Source organism: Oncorhynchus gorbuscha, linkage group LG10, assembly GCF_021184085.1.
Source record: "Oncorhynchus gorbuscha isolate QuinsamMale2020 ecotype Even-year linkage group LG10, OgorEven_v1.0, whole genome shotgun sequence".
Taxonomy (NCBI): Eukaryota; Metazoa; Chordata; class Actinopteri; order Salmoniformes; family Salmonidae; genus Oncorhynchus; species Oncorhynchus gorbuscha.
This window is the reverse complement of record NC_060182.1, coordinates 18,807,497-18,828,555: the sequence shown is the minus strand read 5'-3', so window position 1 is coordinate 18,828,555 and position 21,059 is coordinate 18,807,497. Positions and strand designations below refer to the sequence as shown.

The following is a 21,059-nucleotide window of genomic DNA, read 5'->3' as shown; positions in this document are numbered from 1 at the left end:
TTTCACTTGACAGAACAATCAATAGCATTATTCCTGGCTAATAAGGCAACAACGTCTCCCATGTCTGTTTGACAAGCCCTGACCAGCTACACAGCCACAATTTAAGACACCTTTTCCTTCCCCAGAATGGCTTGTTTAAATAGAGAAGTCTCACTACAGAAAATTGTGCAGTTGCTCAAGTATTCAGGAAGCATGTTGAGATATTGTGTACCATGGTTTTTAGTGCACTGCTATGAGCTTACTTTTCTGATGACTTGGAAAGTCAATGTGCACCACAGGGAGGGTTTGCCTTTAGACCTTTAAAGAAGATAGTGACAAGTTTCAACATCCACATCGTCTTTGCACCTTCTGACCTCCCAAAGATCTGTTCACTCAGCCATTAACTGCCTTTCTGTGATAGTACATATTGATCATGCATGTATTGATTTGCACAGCATTCTATGCTTGTTATCATCTCTCAGAGCAGATACAGGTAAACCAATGTCTTGATAGTGAATATGACTTCATCTGGACATTTGGGACTTTTCCTCCACAACCCCAGGAGAGTCCTATAGATCGATTAACAAGTGTGTTTAGTGGTGAGGTTTATAGGAAAACACCTATTGAGTAACCATAATGGAATGTTTGCATAATTAGTGAAATGACAAGGCACTGACCATAAGCACCGCCCAAAACTTAACTTAAAAAATATGTAAGTATTTCCTCATCTTCTTTGACAACAACAGCCGGACATAAAGCTCAACCTTTGGACATAATGGTCAACTTGTTTCTCTGTCTATAGGGATTTTCCAGAGGAAGGGATGATCAGGGCTGACAAGTTGTTTGATGACAAGCAGTTGATTTCAAACTAAGAAACCTAAGAGTCTATATTAATATCCATAGTATATTTTAATATCCTTAAGCAACCTTTACCCTTTAACTTTGAAAATAACAGAAGAGATTTAATTTCCCTCTGACATGACAACAGAGAGGTGTCAAGTATTTTATGTAAGGTAAAAAAAAACTTAATTGATATTCTTAAAAAGTGGGTGGGGTCATTTAGCTATTTGATTTTGAATTTTAGGCCCCTTTAAAATAAATATTATAAAAATATATATATTTGGCCTTTACTACTACAGCCCATAGTAATGCATTGAAATACACATTAATAAATGGCAACAACAACAAAACAGGATATGTTTTTATCATAAGGAATAAGGTTTTGATTGAGACGCATCCCATGTAAATAAACAGATATCTTGAAGCTTAAACTGGCAGATTTTGATGTGGATTTTTCATTATGTCTCTTAGATTGATGCACGGTTGCGTCAATAGACTCTTAAGGATTTTAAAGGGGTCCAACAGTAGCTTTCATTTTCACATCATGCTCCTCAATTATGAAGTACATAAGTGTTCCACTCAAGTACTCCCAGGCTAATTTAAGTACAAGTGCACCTCTTATTAAGTGCATGTTCAAAGTCATTGTGCAATCATTCCTAGTCACATTTGAATAAAACATACAAATCCAAAATGAGGTGTGTTATGTTAGATGCTACTAAAGGCTGTACGGTTAAAAGCCCCTTGTTAAGTCCTCTTACAAAGCATCCGCAGACTGTATGCAGCCAGGCTATGTGATAACTTGTGATCAAATCTCTAAGCAAAATAAAACAATTAACTTACATTTCATAGATCAATAGATTTATAAAAAAAAAGGATATGTATTCAAATAATGTTGTACCAACATATATCTTTTTCTCAGACTATAGTGTTGCAATAATGTTACAAACTTGGTGCTTAAAAGGTTGAGGATAATTATTTTATTTCATGTAGATGCAGTTATGGAATTATGGCCCATTTTACCTAGACCCTGTCAAAAACAAATTAGCAGTGGTGTAAAGTACTTAACTAAAATACTTAAGTTGTTTTTGGGGGTATCTGTACTTGACTATTTATATTTTTGCCAACTTTTACTTTTACTTCACTACATCCCTAAATAAAATAATGTACCTTTTACTCCATACATTTTCCCTGACACCCAAAAGTACTCGTTACATTTTGACAGGAAAATGGTCCAATTCACACACTTATCAAGAGAACATCCCTGGTCATCCCTACTGCCTCTGATCACTAAACAAAAATGCTCCGTTTGTAAATTATGTCTGAGTGTCGGACTGTGCCTCTGGCTATCCGTCAATAAAAAAATATGAAAATTGTCGGGTTTGCTTAATATAAGGATTTTGAAATGATTTCTACCTTTACTTTTACTTTTGAAAGTTAAGTATATTTAAAACCAAATACCTTTATAATTTTACTCAAGTAGTATTTTACTGGGTGACTTTCACTTGAGTCATTTTATATTAAGGTATATTTACTTTTACTCAAATATGAGAATTTAGTACTTTTTCCACCACTGCAAATTAGGGTGCGAATCTGTAAACGGGAGGAGTTATGTGAGATAGCGAGATTATAACAAACCTGAAGATCCAAGAATAGGGTGGGGGAGAGCAGCAGTGTGGGAGGACTAGGAGACGTGTGAAGTGGCAAGCTTTTCCAGCTGATTAACAATGTTGAACATATGTTTAAAAATACCTTGACAACTGAGCTGGATAGCGGCGACTTTTCGGGGTTGGCCTACCAATTAGTCTTTATGTCTAGTGACCCTAAACGCGTAAACGATGGCTATTTAGGTTTTTGAGTTTATCGCGGTTTTCTTTTCACACCGATGAGGAACTGAAAGGGAGAAAAGAGGAAACATTCTTACCTAAATTAACAAGGTCAGTTTTCATGATTATTAATCTCAATATAATAGCAAGTTCTCTAAATAAAAAAAGCAATCCGTTTTTATTATTCATCAGTGTCTTATTTCCTAAATTGTTAGTGTCTTTCGTCACCATCCATTCTAAAGACTAGCTAGCACATTCGATTAATCGAGACTAGTTTCTACTGCATCTTCGGCGGAAGGTTAACAACAGTGGTCATTCTTCGGTTCTCGTCGTCGACATCTTAAAATAATGGATGGAACGGGAGAAAGGAGGCAAACGTTCGTATTTTTTTATTGAATCAATTGTCTGTTTTTAATAACCAACTTCGCTAGTTACATTGAGCAAGGTAGGGTTTTCGTACAACTCTAGCCTAGATCGAACACACGACTAGCTAAAACCGCGAGTCCTTTCCGCGTACGGTTAGAACAGGTGCATCTCGCTCGAGCGCTGTGATGGTCGTGTCGACTTGCGGTTCTTGGCATATTTGTTACCAAAACAATCCGTTAGTGTTAAAAAAAATGTATCATCACTGTTGGAAGGATTGCATTGCGATTGATGTTTGTAAGTGTCTGTAATACGTTGAAGTCTAATAAAGCTAGCTAGCAATGGCCTGCTTCTCTTAACGTTATCTCACTAGCTACTTAGCTTGCTGTAGCTAGCTAGTTAGCATACCACCCGAAACGGGGCAGGCAGGGCCCTCCTTGTAATGGAATGACAGAATGCCTTTTATCTTTTTGTATCCGGACTTTTTCGATAATTCCAGGTTCAATTATTTATTCTGCTAACATTCTAGCTCACATAATTTAGTAGCTAGCCATGTTTGTTTGCCAGTGCTGTGAATATTGTCTGTCTTCACGGCAGCTATGGCGAATATTAATATTTTTAGCGCTCATATTTTAAATACAGGGAACCTTTATTACTTTGAGTTAGCTACGCTAGCATGTAACGTTAAGTAACTAGTTAGTAGTACTAGACTCATCTTGCTACTGTTGATCATTTGGCTTTAAGACCTGACTAACTAAATTAGTTCTCTCAACTTCCCTTGCCATATTGGCTACTGACTACCGTCTTATAATTTGAATCACATTAAATTGCAGCTTGATTGGATTTCACAGCAACATTTGCTAAAAAAAAAAACATTTCCCTCTTACACTTAAGTAAGCTGGCCTACATATCCTTATACGAAGGTCAACATTTTGAATAGCCTACTTGCTAGCCAAGTTACTTTCAGCTATGTTCAGTGGTTGGGGTCTGACTGGGTAAAAGAGGGAACATCCAATCGTCTGAGATTGCAAGGCAAGCTTGTCTTGTTGAAATGTTTAATATTCAGATCATGTACTATCCAGTGGCTGCTTTGGTGGACGTTGGATACGTCAATTCAATTTGCTCTGAATGCCACTGCATTTGAGGCCTAATTATTTTGGATGGTTTCAAGTTATTTCCACTGCGAATGATTGAAGAGGAATTATGGATATAATTTCATGTAAACTTTTCCTCTTTGGTTGGAACTGTTATGGCGCAGACATCCTTTCTACATGGGGATGAACACTGCTATATTATTCTGACTGTAAATATGGTAGGAAATTGTCAGCATGGTAACAACATTTGCTTTAATTTTCACAAGGCTTTGAAGGCCTAACATAATGTGCTCTGTCACACTGCGTTTTTCAATTTATAAAAAATACTTCATTTTAGTTTGAAGTTAGTTGAACCAATTATTCTGTTATATTGTGTGAGGAGTTGAGATATAGTAGCTGTTCGGTTGTGATTTAGGCTACTGACAGACCTTCCCAAAATGAAAATGTTCCCTGATTGCAACCTTACCAAACTTAGCTTTGCATTCTTAGAAGTATCAATTTTACAAAGAGTTTGTTTGTTTGGTGCTCTTTGACTTTTTGTTGAATTTAAAGCACCTGCTGTTTAACAGATTTCCAAGACTGCTAACTGAGGCTTCCAACTAGGGTTTATGTCAAAGATCTTTGTTTTCAGGGATGGCACAACTGTTGGGTATAGGCTACAACGGAAATGTCACAATCTACTGACAAGTCTTCACCATTTAAACTAACGTCTCAGACTCCTTAAGAAATCCACTGCTTTTGTTTGTTTTTGTTGCATCATATTCCTCCTTGCTATTGCACTGTAGCTAGGTATGGCGCGAACAGAAACACATCAAATACTTTTCTTGTTTGTTTGGGAAATGGGCCTTGAAATGAATTCTTGGTTTGAACACATGATTGAATCATGTTCAGGAAATTGGAACATAATATAATCTAGGCCACAGTGAGTAGCCTGCTCACTTTGATGCACACTGTCGCACAAATAGCTTTTTTTGCCTGTGTAGAATATTGCTATAAACACTTTTATGTAAACATGGCAGGTAATACTTGTTTGTGCTGTTACATAATAAGCAGAGGGAAAGCGAATTGGATGATCGAGCCTAGCAGTCCATTATGTAGGCCTGTTTTTTTTTATGTGGACTTCACCAGCCTCTTCTAATATAGGCCAACCCCTGCCAGTTTGCCAGCTTGGCTGTGTCTCTCTTAAGGAGGCAGCTATAGAAAGTGTGACTGACTGTACAGTGTTTTCTATTCAGACTGCTCTGAGTCAGGGGCTCCTAGCGGAAGGGAGGAGCGAGCCTCATGCAAGGAGGGAGAGTGCAGACCATAAAATTGTCTCTGGTAGTGGTTTGATTGGGATCTCTGATCTAATCTGCATGTCTCAGAGTTATGAAAGTCATCAGAGCAGTTATGGAAGTCATCAGAGCAGTTATGGAAGTCATCAGAGCAGACTCTGGTTTTAGGTGAAACGAGGATGACTAACTAGTTCAGAGTATTAAGCTACAGCTGTCATGGTTTACAGCTTCAGAAAGGTTGGGTAGTGAACCTAAACACCATAGAAACATCTACTGGTCAAACAAATGGTTAAATTATCTCACGTTGAAAAGCAGATGACTGACTACTCAGCCAAAGAGGGATTTAAGAACTTGCCAATTGTACAATTGCTTCAAATTAGGCAACATCAGCAATTGTGTAGCTGCCCTTGTAGCAGTAAATATATATATTTTAAAGCCATGCATTTGAGATGGTGTGTGCCTGCCTGCATCCAGCATTGCAGATTATATGCAGGATAGTGCCGAGCAAAGGAACCCTGTGGATGGGGCTTAATGGAACATTCCCTCTTACCCAGCTGGTGATCTAGTCATAACAATCTCCTTCTACAGTAAAAACGGCAGTGCTTTCTGTTGTCAATGGATCACTCTACAGAAACAGGTAGACCATCTCTTTAAAATTGAGAAAGTATGTAAATGGGGCATAACTGACATTTAAAAGTCTGAAATATAGAGCGTCCTGAGTGGTGCAGCGGTCTAAGGCACTGCATTGCAAGTGCTTGAGGCATCACTACAGACCCGCGTTCGTTCCCAGGCTGTGTCGCAACTGGCTGTGAACGGGATTCCCATAAGGCGACGCACAATTGGCCCAGCGTTGTTAGGGGAGGGTTCGGCCGGGTGTGCTTTACTTGGCGGCCCAGGTGCCTGTAGGCTGACTTTGATTGTCAGTTGAACAGTGTTTCCTCCGACATATTGGTGCGGCTGGCTTCCGGGTTAAGCAGGCGGGTGTTAACCTGTTGTGACACCCCTTCCTGTGAATGGGACAGTTGTCATCATCTGACACTAATTAGCATAACGCAACAGACAAATCTTCCTAGAAAATATTCCTATTCATGAAAATCACAAGTGAAATATATTGGAACACAGCTTAGCCTTTTGTTAATCGCCTTATCTCAGATTTTCAAAATATGCTTTACAGCCAAAGCTAGACAAGCATTTGTGTAAGTTTATCGATAGCCTAGCATAGCAATATGCCTTGCTAGCAGCAGGCAGCCTTGTCACGGAAATCAGAAAAGCAATCAAATTAAATCGTTTACCTTTGATGAACTTCGGATGTTTTCACTCACGAGACTCCCAGGTAGACAGCCAAAGTTAATTTTTTCCCAAAATATTATTTTTGTAGGGGAAATATCTGTTTGTTCTTCACGTTTGGCTGAGAAATCACCCGGAAATTGCTGTCACCACAATGCCGAAAAATATTCAAAATTAGCTCCATAATATGACAGAAACATGGCAAACGTTCGATAATATATCCGTCGGGACAATTCGTTTTTCACTAGGACCGATTGGAGTAATGGCTACCTCTGTATTTTACGCGAGAATCTCTCTCGACGCCACCATGTGACCACTTACGCAATGTGTCTGCCTACGGCTATTCAACAGAAATGCGTAAAACTATGTCACAATGCTGTAGACACCTTGGGGAATACGTAGAAAGCGTAAGCTCGTTGATGGTACATTCACAGCTGAATAGGGAGTCATTGGAACGCAGCGATTTTCAAAACCTGGGGCACTTCCGGATTGGATTTGTCTCAGGCTTTCGCCTACAATATCAGTTCTGTTATACTCACAGCTTTTCTATCCAAAGCTGTCAATTATATGCATATTCTAGCATCTTTTCCTGACAAAATATCCTGTTTAAAACGGGAACGTTCTTTTTTTTTCAAAATGAAAATACTGCCCCCCTAACACCAAGAGGTTAAGAAGCGCGGTTTGGCGCGTCATGTTTCAGAGGATGCATGACTTGACCTTCACCTCTCCCGAGCCTGTTGGAGTTGCAGCGATGAGACAAGATCGCAATTGGATATCATGAAAAGGGGGGTAAAATTAAAGATCCAGTCCATTTTAAAAATGTGTCCCCTTACACTTCATTGTTGTGATGGCAAAAATTCAAGCAAAATACATAGTTTTGCAGGGATGAGACCAGATTGAAATTGGGAGGAAAAAGAGGGTAAAAAAATATCTGAAATATTGAATGAATAGGCCTAAACTTTAAATGCCCCACTCAAACGATCGACTGAGTCGCTATGAGTGAAGGCTCCTTTGGAAAACACTTAGCCCTAACTTTAGACGATTTGCTGACATTGCATCTAAGTTGTGGTTCTGCAGTCGATCACTTCTGAGCTCGAAAGCAATGTGATGATGGGGTTTGGTTTCTGAGCAGCTTTAGCCAGGCCGGCGGAGCAGAGTGAACAGACCAGGGATCCTGACCCTCCCTTCTCCCTTTTAGTTTCTTTACAGAGGCTGAATGATGTTGGCATGTGTTTTTAAAAGGGGAGAGAAAATGCTTAGATCCATTTGTATGTTAAGCCTTATCAGTTGCCTTTGGGGTTTGATGAAGGCCGAATGACTATTGTAGTGTTAGACTGACCAAAGGGGAATCAAAGCTGTGCTTGTCTGTGGTGCTGAACTTTCTCATCCCCTTTTAATTGGCTTTTCCGAAAGGTACTGTAAGGGCAGGATTTTAAAGATCCCTCTGTATATGTTTGCACATTTTAGAGAATATTCAGAGGTGGAAACATTCCGTGGGAATATATGGGAATTAATATTAATACCATTTTAAATGTAGATGTTTTGGTGACAGAAACAATAACCATAAGTAGACATTGCAAATGATTAAATCCTTCCGATAGAAATAAAAAACACAATTTAGTTACCAATTGAACTTTAATTAAATGAGTTGACTCTTCACATGGGATGACTTCACTGAACAACAAAAGAAAAGGAATATTGACTGATCCCCAATGAGCCATCGCGTCTCCCAAAAACGTTTTCAACATCTGTAAAATGATAGTCTAGAAACTAAATATTTGGTTGTCTTCCTCTCAGGCTTCCATGTCTTCTCCCTGGACCTCCTCAATGTCCACCTCTTCAACATCAGACGCTGAGGCCTCAAATTAACTGTCACTTTCCAACCTGGTTGAGGATGGCTCATCAGGCTCAAATTTGTCCAGATGGCCACCAATTTTTCTACTTTTGTATTGGTCTGCCTGTTGCGTGCTTTGGTGTGCGTGTGTGTGTTCCCAAACAAGGACCAGTTGCACTTTGAGGCGGCTGATGTTGGTGGGATTTGGAGGAGGATGATGGAGGAAAGAGCCTCAGATCCACAAAGTCCCTTCCACCAGGTGGCTGATGAGATGTTGGCATGAGTGCCGTATTGCATCTCCATCCCAAAGCCCTTGCTTTGAAGTGTACATCGCCAGACTGCCAAGAATCTTGCCCTCATCCAGGCCAAATTGGCGCGACACGGTAGTGATGACACCATAGGCCTTATTGATCTCTGCACCAGACAGGACGCTCTTGCCAGCATACTTGGGTTCCAACATGTACGCTGCAGTATGTATGGGCTTCAGGCAGAAGTCTTCACGCTTTTTCATGCATTTCAGAACAGCAGTTTCCCGTGTCAACAGTGAAGTGGTCAGCGCAGTACGGATTTCTTCTCTTACATCTGCAAGCATAGTTTGAGCATCAGACAGGATGGCATTGTCTCCCTCACATTTACATTTACATTTAAGTCATTTAGCAGACGCTCTTATCCAGAGCGACTTATAGGTTTCAGGCTGTTTACCCCAAAATACATAATCCAGAAGGATCCTCTTGATATGGCTGTCCATATCGGCATACTGTGATATGGCCATTTCTTGGAGAGACTCCTTCCCCTCCAGGAGACTGTCAAACACCCCATCGGGTGTTGCTGGGCAGCTTCAATGTGGTGCTCTTATTCTTCTCACTTTGCTTGGTGAGGTAGACTGCTACTATAACTTGGTGACCCTTCACATACCTTACCATTTCCTTGGCTCTCTTGTAGAGTCTATCCATTGTTTTCAGTGCCAGGAGCAGATTCAATGCATGATCAGCACAGCCAATGGGTGTGATGTGAGGGTAGGACTCCTCCACTTTAGACTAAGCAGTCTTCATGTTTGTCACCAGTGCAAATACCTTCTGTGGTCCAAGGTCATTGAATGATTTCAGCTCATCTCTAATGTGGACTGGTGTTTCTGTTGTCCCTTGTCTGTGCTCCTGTAGATTTGTATTTTTTTTACCTTTATTTTACTAGGCAAGTCAGTTAAGAACAAATTCTTATTTTCAATGACTGCCTATGAACAGTGTGTTAACTGGCTGAGAGGTGGAGATGATGTAGTTAATTATTCCTTGCCCACGAGCATTCGACCACCCATCAGAGATGATTGCAATAGTCTGCTTTCTCTGCTTTGCTTGACCTTCACTTGAACTCTGTTCAACTCTGCATCCTGCAACTTAGTAAAGAAAGCATGTCTGTTTGGAGGGGTGTATGCTGGGCGAAGAACATTCAGAAATCTCTTCCAATACACATTGCCTGTGAGCATCAGAGGTGAACCAGTTGCATACACAGCTCGAGCAAGACATTCATCAGCATTTTTCTGACTACGTTCCTCTATAGCTGTTGCTATCGATAAGGTGTCTGGTTCATAATTTTCACCTCAAATAGAAGTAGAGGGACTTTTGTCAGAGGTTGAGTGCTGAGGGAACTTTATGCACTTGGCCAGGTTCTGCATCTTTGTTGCATTCTTCACATATGATTTGGCACAGTATTTGCAAATGTACACCTTTATTAGCAGCAGTGAAATGTCGCCACACATCAGATAGTGCCTGTAGCATTTTCCTGTGAAGATTTTTTTTAAAGAACATACAATGATAAAGACAGAAATGGTTAAGCAATTAGATTAAACAACTCCTTTGTAAGGTAAATGTTTTAACATGTATGGAAACATGTGAATTAACACTCTTTAACCTCTTGAGTCGACACCGGACGCATGCGTCCCATCTAGACATCTGGAAATGCAAATGCGCTACGCTAAATGCTAATAGCACTCGTTAAAACTCAAACGTTCATTAAAATACACATGCAGGGTATTGAATTAAAGCTACACTCGTTGTGAATCCAGGCAACAAGTCAGATTTTTTAAATGCTTTTCGGCGAAAGCATGAGAAGCTATTATCTGATAGCATGTAACACCCCAAAAGACCCGCAGGGGACGTAAACAAAATAATTAGCATAGTCGGCGCTACACAAAACGCACAAATAAAATATAAAACATTCATTACCTTTGACCATCTTCTTTGTTGGCACTCCTAGATGTCCCATAAACATCACTATTGGGTCTTTTTTTTCAGATTAAATCGGTCCATATATAGCCTAGATATTGATCTATGAAGACTGTGTGATCAACTAAAAAAATAGCGTTTTATAACGTAACGTCATTTTTTAAAATTAAAAAAGTCGACGCTAAACTTTCACAAAACACTTCGAAATACTTTTGTAATGCAACTTTAGGTATTAGTAAACGTTAATAAGCGATCAAATTGATCACGAGGCGATGTATATTATATAGCTGTACGTCTGGAAATAATGTCCGGGTAAATCTCAACCAAAATATCCGGTCGGAGACCGGAAGAACTGCGCTGCCTTGTCTGTTTGACCAAGAAACAAATAGTAAGCAAATGACAAGACTGTTGACATCGTGTGGAAGCTGTAGGTATTGCAACCTCTGCCCCATTTTAATGTGGTTCACGTTTAACAATAGGTTGAAGTGGCGCATGGATATATTTTCCCATTTTCAGTGATCAGATTTTCCAGCACTTTTCGATGAAACGCTCGTTCTGTTAGTCACAGCTGTGATTTAACCAGTTTTATAAACGTCTGAGTGTTTTCTATCCACACATACTAATCATATGCATATACTATATTCCTGGCATGAGTAGCAGGGCGCTGAAATGTTGCGCGATTTTTAACAGAATGTTCGAAAAAGTAGGGGGTAGGAGTAACAGGTTAACAACAAATCATGTATGTCATATAAAATATATTCATGCACTGTGCATGCATCAATTCCATTGAATTTGGGATAGTTTAGCCAAAATATGCTGAATAGGAAGACTCATGTTAAAAGGAACCACCAGCTTTCATATGTTCCGAGCAAGGAACTTAAATGTTAGCTTTTTTTAATGGCAAATATTGCACTTTTACTTTCTTCTCCAACACTTAGTTTGTACATTATTTAAACAAAGTTGAACATGTTTCATTATTTATTTGAGACTAACTTGATTTTATTGATGTATTATATTAAGTTAAAATAAGTGTTAATTCAGTATTGTTGTAATTGTCATTATTATACATGCATACATGCACACATACATGCATGCATGCATGCATACATCGGCTGATTTAAAAAATAATAAAGGCTATTTTTGGTCCTCCAATAATCGGTATCGGTGTTGAAAAATCATAATCAGTCAACCTCTAGTTTATAAGCAAACTTTTTAAAATGAATTTAAGCCTGGGAATGTTTCCTAACTTCCCATGGAAAAATTCTGGAAATGTACAGGAAAGTTTTCAACCCATTACAATCCTACCTCTGAGTAAGTTCACGCTGAACACAACTGAATGGAGAAAATGAGACCTGTAGGAACAGTACAACCATGCAATAACAGCTGCCAGTTGTAAATAGGAATTTTCCTCTTTGGGCAATATAAATGCTCATTTCCATTCAAATTCTCTTGCGAAAAATGGTCTGTTATAGGCTGTGACGTCAGCTCATCAGGACTGTTTGCTTGGCATTAGGATTCCAGGCGATTGGCCGACCCTGGACTGCCCGTCTCTCAGCGTTACAGAATTGGGGTTGGCTGGGTCAGCACAGTGGAGGCTCTAATTCCCACCCCCAGGGCACCTAATTAAAACTTACAACCAAGACAAACGACCTTTGACTCTGACTGCCATCTCATGAGAACTGCTATTCTGAAAACTCCATGACATGCGAAGAGATCAGTGGGAGATCAACATACTCTCTCAGCAAATAATTATGGCAATGTCTGTATCGAATACTACTTCGTGCTTGGTCTTCTGTATCAAAGCCTGTTTTTAGATACTGCTTGTTCATTTTAGTCAGGCCTCCCACTAGATTGCTAGTTCATAACTGCTCTGATAAAGGCAACCAAAAAAACGTCTTTATCCTGGGAATGCAAAATGTTTTTAGCACTCAGTTTTGCCCCAGTCGTTTTGTTTTGTCATTGTTATGTTCACCCACTTCATGGACTATTGCATTGAAATATTGTTAGTTAAAACTCTTTTGCGCACAATATTTTGTAAAACCCAACACAATGTGTGCAGAGAATTTCTTTGTTATACAGTATTGAAAAATGGACTTGCCGGCACAAGCTTGAGAGGTCTTTTGTGGAGGTAAATAACACTTGATGAGTTTATTAATTTAAAAAATGATATCAGGTTCTTACAGTGGTTCTTTCTTTGCAGTGGCTGACTAACATGGCTGACTAACTACCTGCCACAGACTCTCTTCATGGATAACAGAGGAAGACGACAAAGGAAACACAAAATAAAACCTTATTAATTATAAACAAAGACAAACATCCAGAGGAACCAACCCACCACTATCGTCCCATCACTCTGACTTCCAGTGCATGTGGTCCTGAAGTCGTCCTAAGGAGGCGGGGAACACATAGCCCTACCACTATGCACTGTAAACAGAGAGGTTGGGACTGTGGAAGTGTGGGAAGAACCAAACCTCCCCCAGGCAGGACTATCCCCCTGGTGCTGGGGCTACTGGTGGCCTTGGTCCAGGGCAGTGTGCCTGGGAGACCACTGGTGGAGGGCCTAGGGGAGATGTTGTCAGTGGACCTGGAAGCCTCCATGCACTCCTCTGTCCTCTCTGACATGCAGACTGCAGCCTCTGTAGCCACAGAGGGACCTCTCACGGGTATCCCAGAATCCCTGGCTGCAGTCACAGAGGTGGCCCCTGCAGGAATCCCTGACTCTTCAGCGGTGGTGGGCCAGGGGTTCCAGTTGAGAATCCCGCCCAGGGCGAAGAATGGCAGTTGCAATGTTAAGGTAAGCATTGTCATGAATGTCCATATGAACACTGATAGTAATAATTAGGGCTGACCCCAATTAGTCGACTGGTCGATTGTTTGGTGCTGGTACTGTTTATATTTAGGTGCAGAAGCTCCACAATACTTTTTGAGCTAGTATTCTATAAGAGGAACAGGAGCTCAAGCAGTAGAACATTTGATGTGCCGGTACTCTGCTCCAGTGAGTTCTTGCCCAAGTCAAGCACGGGTTCTTATCCCTTGCGCAAATAACCTACAGTTTTCTTTCCTGACCTCACTGGCCGAGAAACTGAGGGCCAAGAATATATTATGCAATGTTGCAAGTTTGCTAGTGCAAGCGTCGGGCTGGACCCAAGTTAATAGTTGATACAGTGCTTCAAGTTCGTTGCAGACTGGCCCTATGTGATTTATTGGATATTTATTTGTAACTCAATATTTTCTACCTGCAGGCTGCCATGTTTTTATTTGTTGGCTTTATGTAGGCTATTTTTACATAGTTGGCAATAGAAGTTACTTTTTAGGTTCATAATTTTCTGTTCTGAAGGAGTGAAGTTTGTGTTTTACCGACATTAGGAAACCTGGTTATCGGTTTTGATTGAACAGAGCTCTCTAGAACGGACCTTTTTGTGTACCGTTGTATTTCAATGAAAAGGTCATGTATGATGTCCTGAATGCGATCGTGCCATTGCATACATGTATGCAATTTAACTTTGATATTAAGCTGCTCAGACTTCCTTTATATGATGTAATATGCCAGTTTATATGTAGGGTTGCAAAATTCCTGAAACTTTCAATAAATTCCCTGGTTTTCCAGAAATCCTTGTTGGAGGATTCACAGAATGAGGAAATCTAGAATCTTCCAACCAGGATTTCTGGAGAAAAAAAGAGTGATTTATTGAAAGTTCCTGTAATTTTGCAATCCAAGTTATACTGAGTGAACAAAACGTTAGGAACACCTGTTCTTTCCATGAACTAGACAGACCAGATTAATCCAGGTGAAGGCTATGAACCCTTATTGATATCACTTGTTCAATCCACTTCAATCATTGTAGATGACTAGGAGACAGATTAAAGAAGGATTTTTAAACTTTAAGACATGTATGTGAGCCATTCAGAGGGTGAATGGGCAAGACAAAATATTTACGTGCCTTTGCACAGGGTATGGCAAGTGCCAGGTGCATCAGTTTGAGTGGTTCAAGACTAACTCTGCTAGGTTTTTCATGCTCAGTTTCCCGTGTGTATCAAGAATGGTCCACCACCCAAAAGACATCCAGCCAACTTGACACAACTGTGGGAAGCATTGGAGTCAACATGGGCCAGCATCCCTGTGGAACGCTTTCGACACCTTGTATAGTCCATGCCCCAATGAATTAAGGCTGTTCAAAAGGGGGTGCTACTCCAAATTAGGAAGGTGTTCTTAAAGTTTTGTACACTCTGTTTATAACATTGAACATGTCACTCTGTATGCTCCTCTACCTCATTTCTGTAATCCTTTGTGCCCAGCTCTTGATCACAATAGTGCCTTTTTCTGTCTTCCTGTCCATGTTGAAATAGCAATGTGAGGTTACCTTGCACATAACAGACATCTCTCATTCTCTTTGGATTTTGGGAACAGTTATTACAGCTGAACAGAAAATTGCCTTCAATCTGTGTGGATGGAGAATGGAGGAAACAAAGCCATTTTGGGCAGCATTGTAGTCCTTCCCAATAGGCTTAACTTTACATAACCCCAACCCTTTCATTCTCTTCTATTTCCTATTCTGTTTTTACTCCCCTAGCTCGTATGGACATTTTGAACCCTTCTGCAATGATTTCTATTGGATGTTAAACATACTCTAGGCTAGATAATTCTGTGGCAGCAATTTGTTTAAGCCTTACGCTTCTTAACTAGCCAAATATTTACATATTTGCAATGCTATGTATGGAATGGATATGCATAATATTCATGCCTCAGTACATTCTCTCTCACTGTATCAATGCTGATTTTTATTTGACTGTTGTGCAATTTGTTCCTTGGAGTTTGAATTAGAATATATTATTTTTGGCTCCTTGTATTATTGGGAATAATATCCTGGCAAATTGTAATGTCTCAAAATGAAGGGGAGATGACTCAGGCGGCTGTCGTTTTGTGAATAGGGGCTCACTGGGAGCAGAGCTTCCTGCTCACTTCAACAAGGGTCAGTAGACTTCAGTACAGATGGATGAAATGAGTCAATGAAAAATGTGAGACTTGAGTTTTCCACATCAGGTCTGTCTGATATACCCTTAAGATTACTGTACAGTTGGATAGGTTTGTCAGGATCGGCCTCTTGTGTGAAACACCCTGTCCTTTCAGAGTTTTTTTATCTATGAGCCATAACGTTCCCCTTTCTTCTTCTCTCCTATTGTAGTTAACTGAGTTGGGAAAGGAACGCTTACCCTCCTGGCTGTACTGGGCCACAGGGAGCTGCATCCTACAAGGCCTGGCCCTGGAGCAGGACAGAGGTGTCCACCGTATCTCCCTCTCTGGCTCTGAGATGATAAACAGTGGCCATGGCTTGGAAGTCTTCTCTATTGAGGTGCACCCAGAGGAGTGGGCCGACGGTGAGCCGGCCCTGTTGGCTCTCCAGGCTGAGGCCAACAACCTCCAGCCATTCACCTGTGGCAGCGAGGAGCCCGTCACTGTTCTCACCATCATCCTGGATGCTGACCTCACCAAGATGAACGCTCATCAGAGGGTAGGCCTGCTGGCCAGCATGAAGAAGTTTTCCGGTGTCCCCCTGGAGCACATGAGGGTGGTCCCTGTCATTAACAACCGCCTGTTCGACATGTCCGCCTTCATGGCTGGGCCTGGAAATGCCAAGAAGGTGGTGGAGAATGGGGCCCTGTTGTCATGGAAGCTGGGCTGCGCCCTGGACCAATCTAACATTCCGAACATCAACAGCGTCCAATCGCCTGCCAAGGATGGGTCCATGTCGTCCAAGCTAGGCTACCCAGTGGTGGGCTGGCACATCGTCAACAAGAAACCCCACTTGGTGAAACGGGTCAGGAGGCAGCTGGGAAACACCCCCACCCCTGTACCCTCCCTGCTCCCCCCAACCACTTACCCTGAGCCCCCTACTCGCATTGTTCCCACCCCCACATCCCCTTCCATCTCCCCAGCCACTGACAGCTCTGCTCCCCCTGTCCGTGGACCCTTGCCCCTGCCGGTGAAGCCCACTAACAGGCTGAGAGATCAGATAGCCCACACTCCTACCATAGGTGCTCCTCAGCCTACTAGGGTCCTGGGCACCACCAGTACCATCCCCATCCAGCCTACTATGACCCGGCCTGCTATTCCAGAGGCTACTGCTCTTCCCACCCCACCAAGCACCACTAGAAGGCCAAAGACCTCCACTACCAAGAAAACCAAGAAGGCAAAAACCTCCACTCCTGTGCCCAGAGAACCTAAGACAACCACTGCTAAGCCACCCAGACGCACCACCCCTCTGTCTCCTGTTCCTGACTACAACAACGAGAAGCCCCAGCTACGCAACCCCATCGACGAGGTGAATGCCTGGGTCGGGACCTACTTTGAGGTGAAGATTCCTCCAGATACCTTCTTCGACAAAGAGGACGGCACCACGGACAAGCTGCGTCTGACTTTGAGGAAGAACCACAACGAAGTGGTGAGCGAGACCTCTTGGATCCAGTTTAACAGCACCATCCAGCTCCTGTACGGTCTCCCAGAGAAAGAACACGTGGGCCAACACGAGTACTTTATGCTGGCCACCGACAAGGCAGGCATGAGCACCATAGATGCCTTTGAGGTCCATGTCAACCGTTGGCCGGCCACCGATAAGCCCTCTGTTGTTTTTGCCGCCCGTTTCCATGGTGAACCCAAGACATTGGCCAACAACGTCCACAAAAAGATCCTCCTGACTAAGAAGCTGGCGTATGCACTGGGTGACCGGAACACCAGCACAGTGACCCTGCGGAGTATCACCAAGGGCTCCATTGTGGTGGAGTGGACCAACAACAGCCTCCAGCAGAGCCCCTGTCCCAAGGACCAGATCACCATCCTCAGCAGAAAGATCTCCGACCCCCAGGGCAGGCCCACTCTGGCCTTCTCCAACGCCATGGAGCCAGACTTCAAACCCATCAACATCTCTGTCCGCGGCACCAACAAATGTCAGACCTACACGTTCGTGCCCCCAGGAGAGGTGACCATCCCTGTTCCCCCTCCAGCCACTCCTTCCCCTGGCACTGGTCGTAGCACCAGTGACGATGTTTACCTGCACACAGTTATCCCAGCTGTGGTGGTGGCGGCGCTACTGCTGATTGCCGGCGTCATCGCCATGGTCTGCTACCGTAAGAAGCGCAAGGGCAAGATGAGCATTGAGGAGCAGGCTACCTTCATCAAGAAAGGCGTGCCCATCATTTTTGCAGATGAGCTGGACGACTCCAAGTGTCCCCCGTCCTCCAGTATCCCCCTCATCCTGCATGAGGAGAAGCCACCCCTGCCCCCCCCGGAGTATCCCAACATGGCTGGCCCTCACAGCACCCTGCTCAACCAGGATCTCCTGATGGAGGAGTACTCCATCTACCATGATGATGACCCCAACGCACCCCCCTATCAGCCCCCGCCACCCTTCACCGTCCCCATCGAGGGGAAAGGGTCCCGCCCCAAGAACATGACATCATACAGGTCACCACCTCCCTATGTGCCTCCCTAACGCTTACAAAGCCTTGGCTTTGGGATGGAGGGGGAGCTGTGGTGACCTTTGTTTGAAAACAATTTCCGTAGGGATTTTACACACACTACAGTGGGATGGCTTTGACATAGCCGGAGTAGACGACCACGTCTGTATAAGTGACCACTATGGATAACGTACTGTATAAGTCTAACACTGGAACAGGAAAACTGGACAGAGACCGTTTGTAAACGCCAGCTCTCTTTTCTTTTGTTGTCCTTCATAGTTATGCTTTTGACTCTTGCGTAATCTTTATTTTTATCTGTTCTTGCCAAGAATAATAATTTTTATCTTTGAAGATGTACTGTTTCTATTGTATAGAAAATAATGCAAAAGCGAGAGACTGTAGGCTGCAGAGGCCTTGGGGCAAATGTCACCATGACAACAGACTTGTAGGCTATCAATCACAAAGTTCATCTTTATACCAATTACAGTATATCACTTATCGGTCTTTGGGTTAGCTCTAAGATTTTGCTCCTGTTATTTTTAGAAGGTCGTCTAAGACAAAGTCAAACTAAAAACATGAAACCATCGTTTATTTACATCATAACCTTACATTTTATATTCTCCTCTTAATGTTACCTTTTTCTTTCTTTTATGTTTTAAAAATAACAGGTGTAAAACTTTCCCTGGTGCAGACGCCTAATAAAACTAGCCCTTTGTGTCTGGCAGAACTGAACATTCTAACTGGTAGACTAAAAAGGGCTTTTTTTTTATGCATAATGCGACTGAAATATCCTCTGCTATACTGGTACTGTACTTGGTCAACAAGTAAATCATAGACTGATAGTGAGTGACCACACTTAATGTAAGGGGATTACAAAACAGGAGTAATAACCACATCAATATACATTGGTGTATTAACTTGCCCCTAAAACAGAGATCACTATTCAGTGCCTTTGGAAAGTATTCACACCCCTTGACTCTTTACAGCTGGAATTTAAAATCGATTAAATTTAGTTTCGCTGGCTTACCCACACTAGCCTATAATGTCAAAGTAGAATTATGCTTTTTCACATTTTGTTTTACAAATTAATTAATGAAAAGCTGAAATGTCTTTAAGTATTCAACCTATTTGTTATGGTAACCCTAAATACGTTCAGGAGTAAGAATGTGCAGTACAGTGAAACTGCAAAAGGCTCTTAGACTTATCCAGGAAGACTCACAGCTGTAATTGCTGACAAAGTTGATTCTAATATGTATTGACTCAGGGGTATGAATTGTTATGTTAAATGTAAGAAATGAGCAAACCTCTCTAAAAAAACATGATTTCACTTTTGTCATTATGGGGTATTGTGTGTAGATGGGTGAAGGGGAAGAGAGAATCTTTTTAAATTGTAACACAAAATGTGCAATAATGGTATGAATACTTTCTGAAGGCACTGTACTATTCCAGGGTTGCCACCGTAGTGATAAAGCAAAGCATTCCTGTTTTCATCATAATGCTGGGTCAATAAGATGCTGTAACTAGGCAGCAGAGTGAACTGATGGAAGTAAATAATTAGGCTACTAGATTGATCAATTGTTTGTGTTGATGTAAGTTTTGAGGTTCAGGTCTCCCTTGGACCAGGTCTGTTGCAGAAGAGATTTTATCAGAGAAAATAACCGTAACTTTTATTAAGTAAATGAAATAAGAAAAGTGAGGGGGAACGTACAGTTCTGCAATATCCGTGCTCTCTGCCTCTATGCTGCTGCACTGCATCGTTAGTCTCTCAGTCATCAGTTGTGAGACAAGTGTATGTACATAATGGTGTGCCTGTGAAACTGAAGATCTCATAACGTTAATGTGTTTTATCAGTAGAGTTATGCTAGTGGGAGGGACATTTTATTCTCAATTTTTTTGTCTAGATTTATGATCACGATGTCATAAATTTAAATCATAGTTTGAAGGGGGCAAAGAAAGTTGACTTTCCCATCACTGAAAATATTGCATCCTGTAAAGAATACGATGTGGGAGGAAGACAAGTGAATAATGTACGTTTCATATCTGATATCACCATAAGGCAAAATGGTTGTGAAAAAAAATCTAATGTTTTTACTGAATTTTTGATACGGTCTCAAATTGTTTTATGAAAATATATTAATAAAGATGTACTACTATTTGTAAAGCCTCAAAGACCCTGTATTTTCACTTTGGTCACTTTTTCCTCTGAAAAATGTATTGTATCACTATTGGATAAGATTTCATCACGTTACCATTTTCTTCTATTTCACGCTTTGTAAACATTTTCTCAGTTCATATATTAACACTTTCATGAGATTGGTTAATGTCTAGATTCATATATATTACAGTATGTGTAAAGACATTTTACATTGTTTCAGAATGTCAGTCAAAATCATGATTGGGCTCAATATCTGAATCTCTTGTGGTTGAATCAATCAACACATTTCCACATTTCTCGCTCCACAAACTTGCTATCAATATATTAAATCATGTCTCATATTACTTTTCATAATCCTAAACATGTGTAGCTACATGTACCATCTGCTCGTTTTTGATTAAACTGGGTACCAGTCTTTTTAGCTAATGTTTTCATTCCTTGCCACTCCTGTCTTTGGCAATTGACAGGAGTGGAATGATATCTTAAGACTGGTACCTAGGATAGTTGTCAAGGGCCTAATACTGCACAACCTCTATGTTCACATGAACAGGTTACAAATATGTATAATGAAAAATCTGAATAATTGAATCATCACACACATTGAACAAAGTTGTGTCAATGTGGAGCTACTGTAATCCAGAGGAGCTGTAGCACTTGAAAAGCCCATATTAAGCTTGCCCTACTTTGGCGGTTTAATTAAACCTGCAGGTCTTTTGTACCTTTAGCACTAAATGTTGTC

At 41.4% G+C, this 21,059-nt stretch overlaps 1 protein-coding gene across 5 annotated transcripts; it reads left to right on the top strand.

The window, feature by feature from the left end:
• Positions 1–2,474: 2,474 nt before the first annotated feature.
• Positions 2,475–20,329, top strand: LOC124045620 (dystroglycan 1-like). 5 transcript variants are annotated; one of them, XM_046365050.1, is made up of 4 exons: positions 2,475–2,753; positions 12,773–12,841; positions 12,914–13,507; positions 15,897–20,329. In XM_046365050.1, exons 3-4 carry the CDS (start codon positions 13,133–13,135, stop codon positions 18,198–18,200), a joined length of 2,679 nt encoding a protein of 892 aa, XP_046221006.1. In that variant the 5' UTR covers positions 2,475–2,753; positions 12,773–12,841; positions 12,914–13,132; the 3' UTR covers positions 18,201–20,329. The 5 variants fall into 5 exon arrangements, with proteins under 5 accessions (XP_046221006.1, XP_046221005.1, XP_046221004.1 ...); XM_046365049.1 differs by lacking the exon at positions 12,773–12,841; XM_046365048.1 differs by lacking the exons at positions 2,475–2,753; positions 12,773–12,841 and adding an exon at positions 2,898–3,019.
• Positions 20,330–21,059: the final 730 nt, after the last annotated feature.